The 18072-nt window shown below is 44.8% G+C and overlaps 1 protein-coding gene across 1 annotated transcript in view; it reads right to left on the reverse strand.

Annotated features, from left to right (window-relative positions):
* dcc (DCC netrin 1 receptor) overlaps positions 1-18072 on the reverse strand; it is a 675496-nt gene that overhangs the window by 245270 nt on the left and 412154 nt on the right. The window contains exon 8 of the mRNA XM_065007657.1: positions 1391-1550. Coding sequence (XP_064863729.1) covers positions 1391-1550 — 160 coding nt within the window. The remainder of the gene's footprint in view (positions 1-1390; positions 1551-18072) is intronic.

The following is an 18072-nucleotide window of genomic DNA, read 5'->3' on the forward strand; positions in this document are numbered from 1 at the left end:
ACCTGCTGACTGTGTAGTATTTAACCTGTTGACCCAGTAGTATTTAACAGTACCTGTTGACCGTGTAGTATTTAACCTGTTGACCCAGTAGTATTTAACAGTACCTGTTGACTGTGTAGTATTTAACCTGTTGACCCAGTAGTATTTAACAGTACCTGTTGACCGTGTAGTATTTAACCTGTTGACCCAGTAGTATTTAACAGTACCTGCTGACCCAGTAGTATTTAACAGTACCTGTTGACCATGTAGTATTTATCAGTACCTGTTGACTGTGTAGTATTTATCAGTACCTGTTGACCGTGTAGTATTTAACAGTACCTGTTGACTGTGTAGTATTTAACAGTACCTGTTGACCGTGTAGTATTTAACCTGCTGACCCAGTAGTATTTAACAGTACCTGTTGACCGTGTAGTATTTAACAGTACCTGTTGACCGTGTAGTATTTAACAGTACCTGCTGACCCAGTAGTATTTAACAGTACCTGTTGACTGTGTAGTTTTTAACAGTACCTGTTGACAGTGTAGTATTTATCAGTACCTGTTGACCGTGTAGTATTTAACAGTACCTGTTGACCGTGTAGTATTTAACAGTACCTGTTGACCGTGTAGTATTTATCAGTACCTGTTGACTGTGTAGTATTTAACAGTACCTGCTGACCCAGTAGTATTTAACAGTACCTGTTGACCCAGTAGTATTTAACAGTACCTGTTGACTGTGTAGTATTTAACAGTACCTGTTGACCGTTTGGTATTTAACCTGCTGACCCAGTAGTATTTAACAGTACCTGTTGACTGTGTAGTATTTAACAGTACCTGTTGACTGTGTAGTATTTAACAGTACCTGTTGACCGTGTAGTATTTAACCTGCTGATCCAGTAGTATTTAACAGTACCTGTTGACTGTGTAGTATTTAACAGTACCTGTTGACCCAGTAGTATTTAACAGTACCTGTTGACCCAGTAGTATTTAACAGTACCTGTTGACTGTGTAGTATTTAACAGTACCTGTTGACTGTGTAGTATTTAACAGTACCTGTTGACTGTCTGGTATTTAACAGTTCCTGTTGACTGTGTAGTATTTAACAGTACCTGTTGACCGTGTAGTATTTATCAGTACCTGTTGACCGTGTAGTATTTAACCTGCTGACCCAGTAGTATTTAACAGTACCTGTTGACTGTGTAGTATTTATCAGTACCTGTTGACTGTGTAGTATTTATCAGTACCTGTTGACTGTGTAGTATTTATCAGTACCTGTTGACTGTATAGTATTTATCAGTACCTGTTGACTGTGTAGTATTTATTAGTACCTGTTGACTGTGTAGTATTTAACAGTACCTGTTGACTGTTTAGTATTTATCAGTACCTGTTGACTGTGTAGTATTTAACAGTACCTGTTGACTGTGTCCTGGGAGTAGTAGATGCCGTAAGTCTGGACAGTTCCTCTGGTCTCCTGCGGGGGGCGCCAGCTGAGGCGGACAAAACGGCTGGACACTAGGACAGGGGCCACGTCACGGGGAGCAGAGGGGAGGAGGACACCTGAGCTGGGGACAACTGGTGGGGGAGGAGAGGAGTAAGTCAGAGAAGTTGGGGACTCAGGGCTAGGGACCTGAGGAGCTGGTGTTGGGCTGGCTACTGGTTTTAGGTAGGTATGTTAGTTATTTAGGAAGGAGGGAGGGAGGGAGGTCAGAGAGAAGGAGGAAGGGAGGTAGGAAGGAAGGAAGGTGGGAGGGAGAGAGGTAGGAAGGGAGGTAGGGAGGGAGGTAGGAAGGAAGGAAGGAAATAAGTAAGTAAGTAAGGAAGGAAGGAAGGAAGGAAGGAAGGAAGGAAGGAAGGAAGGAAGGAAGGAAGGAAGGAAGGAAGGAAGGAAGGAAGGAAGGAAGGAAGGAAGGAAGGAAGGAAGGAAGGAAGGAAGGAAGGAAGGAAGGAAGGAAGAAGGGCAGGAAGGAAGGTGGGAGGGATTTAATAAAAAAAACAGGAGCATGACCAATGGAATGATAAGAAAAGGAAAGAAGACCGTGAAGAAAAGAAGATCACAGACAAGAAAAGGGAATCAGTACTCTCAGTTATAGATAGATCATTACAGTGCAGTAGAAGTGTCATACAGAAGCAGAGAGAGAGAGAGAGAGACAGAGAGAGAGAGACAGAGAGAGAGAGAGAGACAGAGACAGACAGACAGACAGACAGACAGAGAGAGAGAGACAGAGAGAGAGAGACAGAGAGAGAGAGAGAAGAGAGAGAGAGAGAGAGAGAGAGAGAGAGAGAGAGAGACAGAGGACAGAGAGAGAGAGAGCAGAGAGAGAGAGAGAGAGAGACAGAGAGAGAGAGAGACAGAGGACAGAGAGAGAGAGAGAGACATAAACAGAGAGAGAGAGAGACAGAGACAGAGACAGAGACAGAATGTGTACAGGTAAGTATCTTCATTTTTGGCGGAGGTTATAGCGTTGTATGTTTGTGACATGGATGGATCTGAAGTCATGGATGTTCAAGTGAGGAGATCGGACACGTTCAGAGAGCCATGCCATCATGTTTGTTTGACATCAATGCATTACTGTGTCAACACATGGTATCGGTCAGGGATAAATGGCCTAACAAATTGTCCTAACATGGCCTAACCATAACCAACATATTTTATATTTTATCCCTGTAGAGGAGACATGGGTAGCGGGAATCTATCAACACTGGGATCTCTGAACACTGCGGTTAGACTCACTACGAATCAGCCCATGACAGTACCCATTGTCTATCAAATCAAATCACATTTTATTTGGTCACATACACATATTTTTTGCAGTATGGAAACATTATTAACGTGACTAATGTTCCATTATTAAAGTGACCAGCGATTCCATGTCTATGTATATAGGGCAGCAGCCTCTAAGGTGCAGGGTTGAGTAACTCGATGGTGCAGCCTCTAAGGTGCAGGGTTGAGTAACTGGGTGGTAACCGGATAGTTATGGCTGTTTAACAGTCTGATGGCCTTGAGATAGAAGCTGTTGTTCAGTCTCTCGGTTCCCAGCTTTGATGCACCTGTACTGACCTCGCCTTCTGGATGATAGCGGGGTGAACAGGCAGTGGTTCGGGGTGGTTGTTGTCCTTGATGATCTTTATGGCCTTCCTGTGACATCGGGTGCTGTAGGTGTACTGGAGGGCAGGTGGTTTGCCCCGGGTGATGCGCGGGGCAGACCGCACCACCCTCTAGAGAACCCTGCGGTTACAGTACCAGGCGGTGTGATACAGTCCGACAGGATGCTCTCAATGGTGCATCTGTAAAAGTTTGTGAGGGTCTTAGGGGCCAAGACACATTTCTTGAGCTTCCTGAGGTTGATGAGGTGATGTTGCACCTTCTTCACCACACTGTCTGTGGGGGGTGGAACCATTTCAGATTGTCAGTGAAGTGTACGCCGAGGAACTTGAAGCTTTCCACCTTCTCTACTGTAGCCTGGTCGATGCTCCCTCTGCTGTCTCCTGAAGTCCACGATCAGCTCCTTAGTTTTGTTGACGTTGGGCGAGAAGTTATATTTCTAAATGGTGTGCTGTGCTGTGCTAGTTAGTTTCCCTCTGTAGGACAGAGGCAGGGAGCTCATATATTTTTCTCACCTCTGATAATGCTCTGATGCAGAAATAGTCCTGTCACACAACACACACACACACACACACACACACACACACACACACACACACACACACACACACACACTGGTTATACACACCAGCCCATGTCACACACACTGGGCAATGTCATACACACACACACCAGCCTCACAGCCTAACACACATCGTCACCAGGGAATCAGTGTTACGGCCAAACTAACCCTGTTAAGAACAGTGGACACTGTCTTCATAGAAAATATCTCTGAAAACTACTTGGCAACTCTTTTAGGATCTATGTGTTGAATGAAGTTGAGATTTTCAACGGGCCGACAACAGACACATCTACTTATTATGGGAAGATATTGCCTTTCATTAAGCTCGGATAAATCTGATGTATCTGTCCAAACGCCTTCTAGATAAAGGTCAAGGGTCAGGGGGTCATCCTGTGGATTTTTTAAATATGTATTTAATTGTATCTTTATTTAACTCGGCAAGTCAGTTAAGAACAAATTCTTATTTTCAATGAAGGCCACCTGGTACTGAAATTCTTTAAGGTCAGGGGTCAGGGGGGTCATCCTGTGGATATTATTTAAGGTCAGGGGGGTCATCCTGTGGATATTATTTAAGGTCAGGGGGGTCATCCTGTGGATATTATTTAAGGTCAGGGGGGGGTCATCCTGTGGATATTCTTTAAAAGCTTTGTCTTGTACAGTACGTCAATACTCTGCTACAGCTGCCAGAGTGCTAGACTTGCATCCTAAACGGCACCCTATTCCCTATATAATGCACTACTTTAGACCAGAGCCCTATGGAACCCTATTCTCTATATAGTGCACTACTTTAGACCTGAGCCCTATGGAACCCTATTCCCTATATAGTGCACTATTTTAGACCAGAGCCCTATGGAACCCTATATAGTGCACTACTTTAGACCAGATCCCTATAGAACCCTATTCCCTATATAGTGCACTACTTTAGACCAGGGCCCTATGGAACCCTATTCCTTATATAGTGCACTACTTTAGACCAGGGCCCATAGTGAACTATGTACGTGGGGGGATAGTATTTAATTTTGGATACACGGCTAGACCGCTCCACTGCACTGAAACCCCACACATCATTCTATGGGAGTAGCCCCATTAGCCAAGCCTTCTCTGTGGGGAAGGGGGAAGGAAGGCCGAGCCCTAAATCTCACCCTATTATACATAGGGCAATACGTTTGACCATGACCCATATAGCACTATGTAGAGAATAGAGTACCATTTGGGACGGAGACAAAGAGGGTAGAGGGGGGGTTGCTGTCAAAGGCTTAATCCATTTTACATTTTTCGGGTGTTTAAAGCGCCGCAGAGAGAGAAAGTCCATTTTTCAGACCTGCCATCTGCAAAGATTTTCAAGCCATTGGTTAAAGCCGATAGACAACGTGTACGGCAACGAAGGGCGCAAAGGGTGATACTAAAGTACAGAAAGAAGTGTATTTATAGAGCATGAATCACTGCACTTACAGACACGTTGAGAGAAATCTACATGTACCCTGTCTTGTTAAGTCTACATGAATGCTGTCTTGTTAAGTCTACATGTGCCATGTCTTGTTAAGTTTACATGTGCCATGTCTTGTTAAGTCTACAGGTGCCATGTCTTGTTAAGTTTACATGTGCCATGTCTTGTTAAGTCTACATGTGCCATGTCTTGTTAAGTTTACATGTGCCATGTCTTGTTAAGTCTACAGGTGCCATGTCTTGTTAAGTCTACAGGTGCCATGTCTTGTTAAGTCTACAGGTGCCATGTCTTGTTAAGTCTACAGGTGCCATGTCTTGTTAAGTCTACAGGTGCCATGTCTTGTTAAGTCTACAGGTGCCATGTCTTGTTAAGTTTACATGTGCCATGTCTTGTTAAGTCTACAGGTGCCATGTCTTGTTAAGTCTACAGGTGCCATGTCTTGTTAAGTTTACAGGTGCCATGTCTTGTTAAGTCTACAGGTGCCATGTCTTGTTAAGTTTACAGGTGCCATGTCTTGTTAAGTCTACAGGTGCCATGTCTTGTTAAGTTTACAGGTGCCATGTCTTGTTAAGTTTACATGTTACTCTCAAAACAGAATATAGTCAGTTACTGGTCATGGGGCTGCATCTGGAAAGGCACACTATTCCCACACTATTCCCAATATATTGCACTACTTTTGAACAGAGCCCTATGGGCCCTGGCTAAATGTAGTGCACTATATAAGGCTTAGGGTGCCATTGAAGACAGTCAGTAAATATCTGCCTCTGTTCTCCATGCTCCAGGTAGTTTAACAGTCTCTGGTTCAGTTAAAGGGTTCATTAGACACACATCATTACTAGAGGAATACCTCGGCACCCCCCACCACCCCCACGTTCCCTCCAACCAAGCACAACCTGATATACCCCCGCCACCCCCTACGGTTCCCTCCAGCCCAAGCCCCGTCTGATATACCCCCACCACCCCCACGTTCCCTCTAGCCCAAGCCCCACCTGATATACCCCCCACCACCCCCACATTCCCTCTAGCCCAAGCCCCACCTGATATACCCCCCACCACCCCCACGTTCCCTCTAGCCCAAGCCCCACCTGATATACCCCCCACCACCCCCACGTTCCCTCCATCTCAAGCCCCACCTGATATACCCCCACCACCCCCACGTTCCCTCCAGCCAAGCCCCGTCTGATATACCCCCACCACCCCCACGTTCCTTCCAGCCAAGCCCCGTCTGATATACCCCCCACCACCCCCACGTTCCCTCCAGCCAAGCCCCGTCTGATATAGCTCCTACCACCCCCATGTTCCCTCCAGCCAAGCCCCGTCTGATATAACCCCCACCACCCCCACGTTCCCTCCAGCCCAAGCCTCTTCCCTCCAGCCAAGCCCCGTCTGATATACCCCCCACCACCCCCACGTTCCCTCCAGCCAAGCCCCGTCTGATATACCCCCCACCACCCCCACGTTCCCTCCATCCCAAGCCCCGTCTGATATACCCCCCACCTCCCCTATGGTTCCCTCCAACCAAGCCCCGTCTGATATACCCCCACCACCCCCACGTTCCCTCCAGCCAAGCCCCGTCTGATATACCCCCCACCACCCCCTACGGTTCCCTCCAGTCCAAGCCTCCTCACTCCAGCCCAAGCCTCCTCCCTCCAGCCCAAGCCTCTTCCCTCCAGTCCAAGCCTCCTCACTCCAGCCCAAGCCTCCTCCCTCCAGCCCAAGCCTCCTCCCTCCAGCCCAAGCCTCTTCCCTCCAGCCCAAGCCTCTTCCCTCCAGCCCAAGCCTCTGCCCTCCAGCCCAAGCCCCGTCTGATATACCCCCACCACCCCCACGTTCCCTCCAGCCAAGCCCCGTCTGATATACCCCCCCCACCACCCCCTACGGTTCCCTCCAGTCCAAGCCTCTTCCCTCCAGCCCAAGCCTCATCCCTCCAGCCCAAGCCTCTTCCCTCCAGCCCAAGCCTCCTCCCTCCAGCCCAAGCCTCCTCCCTCCAGCCCAAGCCTCCTCCCTCCAGCCCAAGCCTCTTCCCTCCAGCCCAAGCCTCTTCCCTCCAGTCCAAGCCTCTTCCCTCCAGCCCAAGCCTCCTCCCTCCAGCCCAAGCCTCTTCCCTCCAGTCCAAGCCTCCTCCCTCCAGCCCAAGCCTCCTCCCTCCAGCCCAAGCCTCTTCCCTCCAGCCCAAGCCTCTTCCCTCCAGTCCAAGCCTCCTCCCTCCAGTCCAAGCCTCCTCCCTCCAGCCCAAGCCTCCTCCCTCCAGCCCAAGCCTCTTCCCTCCAGCCCAAGCCTCTTCCCTCCAGCCCAAGCCTCCTCACTCCAGCCCAAGCCTCTTCCCTCCAGCCCAAGCCTCTTCCCTCCAGTCCAAGCCTCCTCCCTCCAGCCCAAGCCTCCTCCCTCCAGCCCAAGCCTCTTCCCTCCAGCCCAAGCCTCTTCCCTCCAGCCCAAGCCTCCTCACTCCAGCCCAAGCCTCTTCCCTCCAGCCCAAGCCTCCTCACTCCAGCCCAAGTCTCTTCCCTCCAGCCCAAGCCTCTTCCCTCCAGCCCAAGCCTCCTCACTCCAGCCCAAGCCTCCTCACTCCAGCCCAAGCCTCTTCCCTCCAGCCCAAGCCTCTTCCCTCCAGCCCAAGCCTCCTCACTCCAGCCCAAGCCCCGTCTGACATATTATAATGTATGGTCATGTAGAAAGAACGTGTGTAGTAAGTGAACATGTTTATAGGTTGATCTGTGGAGAGACACAGACAGATGGCTTTCCTGATGACCCTTCCATCATCCACTGAGCAAGAAGAAGAATGGCTCCATCCCAAATGGTTTCCTATATAGGGCACTACACAACAAACAAAGTGGACAGTACCATTGACCGGCATCCATCTCCATTCATCCGTGTCCCAGTGCTATTTCAGACCAGTCTCTCTCTCTCTCTCCCCACCATGCCTCTCTCTCGTTGATTAGCTGTATTTTGGGTTAGTGAGGGCTAATGAGCCTCAGCCTGGTTCACATTAAACACATGCTAACAGGAGCACCCTGTGTTTTACCTCCCTGTACGAAAAGTCCAGATGATGCTGGAGAGGGTTGGACAGTTTATACAGCCTGTTGATGCTGGAGAGGGTTGGACAGTTTATACAGCCTGCTGATGCTGGAGAGGGTTGGACAGTTTATACAGCCTGCTGATGCTGGAGAGGGTTTGTCAGTTTATACAGCCTGCTGATGCTGGAGAGGGTTGGACAGTTTAACAGCCTGTTGATGCTGGAGAGGGTTGGACAGTGTATACAGCCTGCTGATGCTGGAGAGGGTTGGTCAGTTTATACAGCCTGCTGATGCTGGAGAGGGTTGGACAGTTTAACAGCCTGTTCATGCTGGAGAGGGTTGGTCAGTTTAACAGCCTGTTGATGCTGGAGAGGGTTGGACAGTTTATACCTGTTGATGCTGGAGAGGGTTGGACAGTTTATACAGCCTGTTGATGCTGGAGAGGGTTGGACAGTTGATGCTGGATACAGCCTGTTGATGCTGGAGAGGGTTGGACAGTTTATACAGCCTGTTGATGCTGGAGAGGGTTGGACAGTTTATACAGCCTGTTGATGCTGGAGAGGGTTGGACAGTTTATACAGCCTGTTGATGCTGGAGAGGGTTGGACAGTTTATACAGCCTGTTGATGCTGGAGAGGGTTGGACAGTTTATACAGCCTGTTGATGCTGGAGAGGGTTGGACAGTTTATACAGCCTGTTGATGCTGATGCTGTTGATGCTGGAGGGGTTGGACAGTTTAACAGCCTGTTGATGCTGGAGAGGGTTGGACAGTTTATACAACCTGTTGATGCTGGAGAGGGTTGGACAGTTGATGCTGGAGAGGTTGGACAGTTTATACAGCCTGTTGATGCTGGAGAGGGTTGGACAGTTTATACAGCCTGTTGATGCTGGAGAGGGTTGGACAGTTTATACAGCCTGTTGATGCTGGAGAGGGTTGGACAGTGTATACAGCCTGTTGATGCTGGAGAGGGTTGGACAGTTTATACAGCCTGTTGATGCTGGAGAGGGTTGGACAGTTTATACAGCCTGTTGATGCTGGAAGAGGGTTTATACAGCCTGCTTGGACAGTTTATACAGCCTGTTGATGCTGGAGAGGGTTGGACAGTTTATACAGCCTGTTGATGCTGGAGAGGGTTGGACAGTTTATACAGCCTGTTGATGCTGGAGAGGGTTGGACAGTGTATACAGCCTGTTGATGCTGGAGAGGGTTGGACAGTGTATACAGCCTGTTGATGCTGGAGAGGGTTGGACAGTGTGTTGATGCTGGATTGGACAGCCTGTTGATGCTGGAGAGGGTTGGACAGTGTATACAGCCTGTTGATGCTGGAGAGGGTTGGACAGTTTATACAGCCTGTTGATGCTGGAGAGGGTTGGACAGTTTATACAGCCTGTTGATGCTGGAGAGGGTTGGACAGTTTATACAGCCTGTTGATGCTGGAGAGGGTTGGACAGTTTATACAACCTGTTGATGCTGGAGAGGGTTGGACAGTGTATACAGCCTGACAGTGTATACAGCCTGTTGATGCTGGAGAGGGTTGGACAGTGTATACAGCCTGTTGATGCTGGAGAGGGTTGGACAGTTTATACAGCCTGTTGATGCTGGAGAGGGTTGGACAGTTTATACAGCCTGTTGATGCTGGAGAGGGTTGGACAGTTTATACAGCCTGCTGCAATTGCAATATGGACACTTTTTGGTCTCCTGGTGCGCGTGTGTGTGTGTTCCTGTGTGTGTGTGTGTGTGTGTGTGTGTGTGTGTGTGTGTGTGTGCGTGCGTGCGTGCGTGCGTGCGTGCGTGCGTGCGTGCGCGCGCATGCGTGCGTGTGTGTGTGTGTGTTCCTGCGTGCATTGTGTGTGTGCCCACTTTGCTGCCAGGCCAAATGCCAACTTCGGCCTTGTTTTCAATCATTTTCATGGCTCATTTCACGGGCAAGAAATAAACACTCTAATAACAAATACCGTTCAAGTGAATTTGGTACCGTACAGCCACCCATTGTTCATTTTAAACTAGTGCATATCTGTGCTCTTAAAAATGTGTATAAGTCTTTTTTTTATTTTTTAGTCTTTGATTACAAGTTATATAATATTAAAATCAGCAGCAACCCTGCATTTTTTTGTTTGTATTTTGTATTTATTATGGATCCCCATTCGTTCCAGCCCAGGCAGTAGCTACTCTTCCTGGGGTTTATTATGGATCCCCATTAGTTCCTGCCAAGGCAGTAGCTACTCTTCCTGGGGTTTATTATGGATCCCCATTAGTTCCTGTCAAGGCAGTAGCTACTCTTCCTGGGGTTTATTATGGATCCCCATTAGTTCCAGTCAAGGCAGTAGCTACTCTTCCTGGGGTTTATTATGGATCCCCATTAGTTCCTGCCAAGGCAGCAGCTACTCTTCCTGGGGTTTATTATGGATCCCCATTAGTTCCAGTCAAGGCAGCAGCTACTCTTCCTGGGGTTTATTATGGATCCCCATTAGTTCAGGCAGTAGCTACTCTTCCTGGGGTTTATTATGGATCCCCATTCGTTCCTGCCCAGGCAGCAGCTACTCTTCCTGGGGTTTATTATGGATCCCCATTAGTTCCAGCCAAGGCAGCAGCTACTCTTCCTGGGGTTTATTATGGATCCCCATTAGTTCAGGCAGTAGCTACTCTTCCTGGGGTTTATTATGGATCCCCATTCGTTCCAGTCAAGGCAGCAGCTACTCTTCCTGGGGTTTATTATGGATCCCCATTAGTTCCAGTCAAGGCAGTAGCTACTCTTCCTGGGGTTTATTATGGATCCCCATTAGTTCCAGTCAAGGCAGTAGCTACTCTTCCTGGGGTTTATTATGGATCCCCATTCGTTCCAGTCAAGGCAGTAGCTACTCTTCCTGGGGTTTCTTATGGATCCCCATTAGTTCCAGTCAAGGCAGCAGCTACTCTTCCTGGGGTTTATTATGGATCCCCATTAGTTCCAGTCAAGGCAGCAGCTACTCTTCCTGGGGTTTATTATGGATCCCCATTCGTTCCAGTCAAGGCAGTAGCTACTCTTCCTGGGGTTTATTATGGATCCCCATTAGTTCCTGCCAAGGCAGCAGCTACTCTTCCTGGGGTTTCTTATGGATCCCCATTAGTTCCAGCCAAGGCAGCATCTACTCTTCCTGGGGTTTATTATGGATCCCCATTAGTTCCAGTCAAGGCAGTAGCTACTCTTCCTGGGGTTTATTATGGATCCCCATTAGTTCCAGCCAAGGCAGCAGCTACTCTTCCTGGGGTTTATTATGGATCCCCATTAGTTCCAGTCAAGGCAGTAGCTACTCTTCCTGGGGTTTATTATGGATCCCCATTAGTTCCAGTCAAGGCAGCAGCTACTCTTCCTGGGGTTTATTATGGATCCCCATTAGTTCCAGTCAAGGCAGCAGCTACTCTTCCTGGGGTTTATTATGGATCCCCATTAGTTCCTGCCATTCCCCCCCAGAAATGTCCGGGAACTAGCAGGTGCCTTGGTGGAAGAGTGGGGTAACATCTCACAGCAAGAACTGGCAAATCTGGTGCAGTCCATGAGGAGGAGATGCACTGCAGTACTTAATGCAGCTGGTGGCCACACCAGATACTGACTGTTACTTTTGATTTTGACCCCCCGTTTGTTCAGGGATACATTATTCCATTTCTGTTAGTCACATGTCTGTGGAACTTGTTGTTGAATCTGAACGTTTATATAAATATTTACACACGTTACGTTTGCTGAAAATAAACGCAGTTGACAGTGAAACAACTTTCTTTTTTTTGCTGAGTTTATATATAAAGAAACAAATAAATCATATGACCCCCCCCCACTTGTAAAACCAAAGTTGCGCCCCCGGGCGTAGCACTACCTATTCCCTCAGCAATTTTGATTGATTCAACCACTTTACATGACTTGTGTCCCAAAGGCCACCCTATTCCTGGTCTAAAGTAGTGCACTATATATAGGGAATAGGGTCCATTATACTTGGTTTTCGGTGGATGATGAAGGGGTCGTTGGGAAGGCCTTCTATCATAGATACAATGAATTAGTGAACCTGCTATACAACGGCGTGTGTGTCAGCTTGATAAAAATGACCCTCCACCTCCTCTCGATTAATACAAGAGGACATCTCAGAAACATTACATGGATACAGTGGAAGACAGAGGGAATCATTTCCTCTTGTCACGACCCCCCACTACCACTATGGCTGGAGGGCTGCTAGACAATACAGCTCTGTGGAGTTTGTCATAGTCTATAACCAAGCTCCAGGAAGAATATGTTTTTAATGGAAGGTGAGGGTGTGTGTGTGTGAGACAGAGAGAGAAAGAGAGAGAGAGAGAGAGAGAGAGAGAGAGAGAGAGAGAGAGAAGAGAGAGAGAGAGAGAGAAGAGAGAGAGAGAGAGAGAGGCAGAGAGAGAGAAAGAAAGAAAGAAAGAAAGAAAGAAAGAAAGAAAGAAAGAAAGAAAGAAAGAGAGAGAGCAGAGAGGAGAGAGAGAGAGAGAGAGAAGAGAGAGAGAGAGAGAGAGAGAGAGAGAGAGAGCGAGCAGAGAGAGAGAGAGAGAGAGAGAGCAGAGAGAAGAGAGCAGAGAGAAGAAAGAGAGAGAAGTGCAGGGCAGGGAGAGAGGGGGGATGAGAAGGAGAAGAGGAGGGTAGATCAATCTGGACAAGACAACTGCATGAATTGGGTGTTGAACTGAGCACCACCGTGAAGTATGTTGTAGGTTGTGTGTGTGCTGAACAGTACAGTCTAGGCTACATTCATTATATTTCCTCCTCTCTCTGCTTATTTAGCCATATAATGTTCATGTCTTGAGCTCCAATACACACGTTTCTTCTGTATTATAACATAAAGGCCATCTTGTCTTCATTTTAGAAAGAAAAATACAAAAACAAATGTGTTCAATTTAATTAATATAACTGAGGAAAACCATATTTTCAATTGTCCTTGACAGTAATCTGTAGATCATAATCTATAGTGGCTTCATAACGATACAAAGCCTTTTATAATCTATAGTGGCTTCATAACGATACAAAGCCTTTTATAATCTATAGTGGCTTCATAACGATACAAAGCCTTTTATAATCTATAGTGGCTTCATAACGATACAACCCCTTTTATAATCTATAGTGGCTTCATAACGATACAAAGCCTTTTATAATCTATAGTGGCTTCATAACGATAATCTAAGTGGCCCCTATAGTGGCTTCATAACGATACAACCCCTTTTATAATCTATAGTGGCTTCATAACGATACAACCCCTTTTATAATCTATAGTGGCTTCATAACGATACAAACCCTTTTATAATCTATAGTGGCTTCATAACGATACAAACCCTTTTATTTTTCACACATTTTTCTGTGTTACCTCATGAATTTAATGTTGGGCCTCCCGAGTGGCTCAGAGGTCTAAGACACAGTACTAGCTGTGCCACTAGAGATCCTGGGTTAGAGTCCAGGCTCTGTCTCAGAGGTCTAAGGCTCTGCATCACAGTGCTAGCTGTGCCACTAGAGATCCTGGGTTAGAGTCCAGGCTCTGGCTCAGAGGTCTAAGACACAGTACTAGCTGTGCCACTAGAGATCCTGGGTTAGAGTCCAGGCTCTGTCTCAGAGGTCTAAGACACAGTACTAGCTGTGCCACTAGAGATCCTGGGTTAGAGTCCAGGCTCTGTCTCAGAGGTCTAAGGCTCTGCATCACAGTGCTAGCTGTGCCACTAGAGATCCTGGGTTAGAGTCCAGGCTCTGTCTCATCCGGCCGCGACCAGCACACAATTGTCCCAGCGTCGTCTGGGTTAGGGGATGGTTTGGCCGGCCGGGATGTCCTTGTCCCATCGTGCTCTAGCGACTCCAGTGGCAGGCCTGGCGCTAGTGTTTCCTCCGACACATTGGTGCCGTTGGTTTGTACAGTGTGGCATGACTGGGTCATGTTTCACTGGCTCTCAACATTCACCACTCCCGAGTCCGTACGGGAGTTGCAGCGATGGGACAAGACTGTAACTACCAATTGGGGAGAAAAAGGGGTAAAAAAAAAAATATGTAAATAGAAGAAATATGATATATAAAAAAAAATAGTTAATCAAAATATATTTTGTGTCACTGGGTTAAAACCCATAACGTCCTAGTTGGAATTTAGTTCGTAGACATTTATGAAATTTAAATCTGAAATAATTTGAGTCAATAAAGATTTAACCCCTTTTTTTTGACACCTAAAGAAATTAAAAATGTAAAAATGTGCTAAACAACTCACATAATAAGACTCATTCTGTGTTCAATAATAGTGGTTAACATTGTTTTTTTATGGCTAACTCATCTCTGTACCCCACACATATACAATTATCTGTAAGGCCCCTCAATTGAGCAGTGAATTTCAAGCACAGGTTCAACCACAAAGACCAGGGAGGTTTTTCAAGGCCTTGCAAAAATGGGTACCAATTGGTAGATGTGTACAATTTTTAAAACGGAGACATTGAATATCCCTTTGAGCATGGTAAAGTTATTAATTTGACTTTGGATGGTGTATCAGTACACCCAGTCACTACAAAGATACAGGCGTCCTTCCTAACTCAGTTGCCGGAGAAGAAGGAAACCGCTCAGGGTTTTCACCATGAGGCCAATGGTGACATTAAAGTGATTACAGAGTTGAATGGCTGTGATAGGAGAAAACTGAGGATGGATCAACAACATTGTAGTTACTCCACAACACTAACCTAATTGACAGTGTGAAAAGGAAGCCAGTACAGAATAAAAATATTCCAAAACATGTATCCTGTTTGCAACAAGGCACTTAATTAATACTACAAAAAATGTGGCAAAGAAATTATATTTTTTGTCCTGAATAGAAAGTGTTATGTTTGGGGCAAATCCAACACATCACTGAGTACCACTCTTCATATTTTCAAGCATGGTGGTGGCTGCATCATGTTATGGCTATGCTTGTCATTGGCAAGGACTAGGGAGTTATTTAGGATAAAAGGAAACAGAATACAGCTATGACTACAGGCAAAATCCTAGAGGAACGAATTCACCTTTCAGCAGGACAATAACCTCAAACAGAAGGCCACATCTACACTGCAGTTGCTCACCAAGACGACATTGAATGTTCCTGAGTGGCCTAGTTACAGTGACTTGAAGATGTAGCAAATGATCAACAATCAACTTGACAGAGCTTGAAAAGAAATGGGGAAAAAAGGCAAATAATCCATGTGTGCAACGCTCTTAGTGTCCAGAAAGACTCAGAGAATAAACACTTTCCTGAACAGAAAGGCATTTACACGTAATACCTCAAGACAAACGGTTCATCTGGAAAGCTCTGTCCCAAATGGCACCCCTATGTCCTATAAAGTGCACTACCCATAGTGCTCATACTCATAGGGGCTCTGTTCAAAAGTAGTTCGTTATAAAAGGCAATGGGGGTGCCATTTTGGGAAGCCAATCTCTCTTTTCAGCTGCCTGATGGCTTTCTTTCGTATTTCTATGGAAGAAGGTTATTGGGGAAAGCAGGGAGGTATTTTCACTCAGCGATATATATATATATATATATATATATATATATATATATATATATATATATATAGTATATACATATACTTAATCAGTAGATTGATAAATCAAATAGGTATTTCACAGAGAACTGATGGAATTCCCTCATCTAACTATATTGACATGAAAATCCCTTAATCTAACTATATTGACACAAAAATCACTTCATCTAACTATATTGACATGAAAATCACTTCATTTTTGAAGAGCACAAACACAAACATCCACTTTAAAATAAAGCGCATCTGTGCCGCTTTAGAAAACGTATCAAACGAGATGACAGCGTGTCTGAATATAAGACCTGAAGATAACCCTGCTGAAGGAAAAAACAAAACAGCAAACACCACCAGCATAGGCCTTTGTTTTTGTCTTCGCTGGTGACCAGCCTTCGTGATCCATACACACAAAATAAAAAAAGGTTATTGTAGGGTCAGGGGTTTCGTGAGAGTGATGTGTGTAACAGTCTTGTTATGGTGTTTTTTCCCTCTCCGACATATTTTTATACTATAATGTATAATAATACTATAATGTATAATAATACTGTAATGTATAATAATACTATAATGTATAATAATACTATAATGTATAATAATACTATAATGTATAATAATACTATAATGTATAATAATACTATAATGTATAATGTATAATAACACTATAATGTATAATAACACTATAATGTATAATAACACTATAATGTATAATAACACTATAATGTATAATAATACTATAATGTATAATGTATAATAACACTATAATGTATAATAATACTATAATGTATAATAATACTATAATGTATAATAATACTATAATGTATAATAATACTATAATGTATAATGTATAATAACACTATAATGTATAATAACACTATAATGTATAATAATACTATAATGTATAATAATACTATAATGTATAATAATACTATAATGTATAATAATACTATAATGTATAATAATACTGTAATGCTACACTGTTAAAAAGAAAAGTTGCTGTAATTGTACAGGCTACTGGTTGAAGAGAAAGTTAATGGGTTTTTAAAAGCTGAATTATGGTGTTAAAGACCATAACTTGAGACTATAACTCACGTGGGATTTTTACTCAAAGCCTCTTGGTTGCTAATGACCTGAATTTCCTGCTACACCACCAGATTTGGCCAGAGATTTAACGATAAGAATATATTTCTGCAAATTTGAAACAACAAAAAAAAGTTGCCCAGAATCAAGTCAATAATTGTCTGATTATCTGACAACACTAAATGTAAAAATAGCAGGTCTCAGGGACAACTTGATGTGAAGTGGAAATACATGCTTTGGGGATTTGAACTTGCTTTTTGGACAGAAGTACATTAATGTTTTAGCAGTTACACCATGAACATTTTAACTACCAAGAACAGTCAGTTCAGGCGGAAAGTTTTCAAACCCCTTGACTTATTCCACAGTTTTTTTTTTACCTTACAGCCTTATTATAAAATTGAGTAAACTAACATTTTTCTTCATAAATCTACACAACATACCCCATAATGACAAAGCAAAAAAAGGTTTAGAAAATGTGCTGTTTATTTTTTTGCAAATGTATAAAAAATAAAAAAGTGAAATACCGTATTTACATAAGTATTCAGACCCTTTGCTGTGAGACTAAATTGAGCTCAGGTGCATCCTGTTTCCATTGATCATTCTTCAGATGTTTCTATAACTTGATTGGTGTCACGTTCGTTGTACAGAGGAGACCAAGGCGCAGCGTGATTTATGTTACATGTTATATATTTAATGAAGACGGACACTAAACGAACTACAAAAAACAACAAACTGAACGTGAAGCTATCCAGGCAACTAGGCATAGACAATAACCCACCAAATACCCAAAGTAGATGGCTGCCTAAATATGGTTCCCAATCAGAGACAACGATAAACAGCTGCCTCTAATTGAGAACCAATCTAGGCAACCATAGACATACATAAACACCTAGATGGTAAACAGCCCCATAAACCTACAAAACCCCTAGACAGTGAAAAACACATACATCACCCATATCATACCCTGACCTATAACCAAAACAAGAAAGAAAACAAAGAATACTAAGGTCAGGGCGTGAGAATTGGAGTCCATCTGTAGTAAATTAAATTGATTGGACATGATTTGGAAAGGCACACATCTGTCTTTATAAGGTCCCACAGTTGACAGTGCATACCAGAGCAAAAACCAAGCCATGAGGTCGAATGAATTGTCAGTAGAGATTCAAGACAGAATTGAGTCGAGGCACAGATCTGGAGAAGAATACCCAAAAATGTCTGCAGCATTGAAGGTTCCCAACAAGACAGTGGCCTCCATCATTCTTAAATGGAAGAAGTTTGGAAACATGCAGACTCTTCCTAGAGCTGGCCGCCCGAAAAAACTGAGCAACTGGGGAAGAAGGGAATTGGTCAGGGAGGTGACAGAGGTCAATTTTCTA

The sequence above is a fragment of the Oncorhynchus nerka genome, linkage group LG22, assembly GCF_034236695.1.
Source record: "Oncorhynchus nerka isolate Pitt River linkage group LG22, Oner_Uvic_2.0, whole genome shotgun sequence".
NCBI classification, from domain to species: Eukaryota; Metazoa; Chordata; class Actinopteri; order Salmoniformes; family Salmonidae; genus Oncorhynchus; species Oncorhynchus nerka.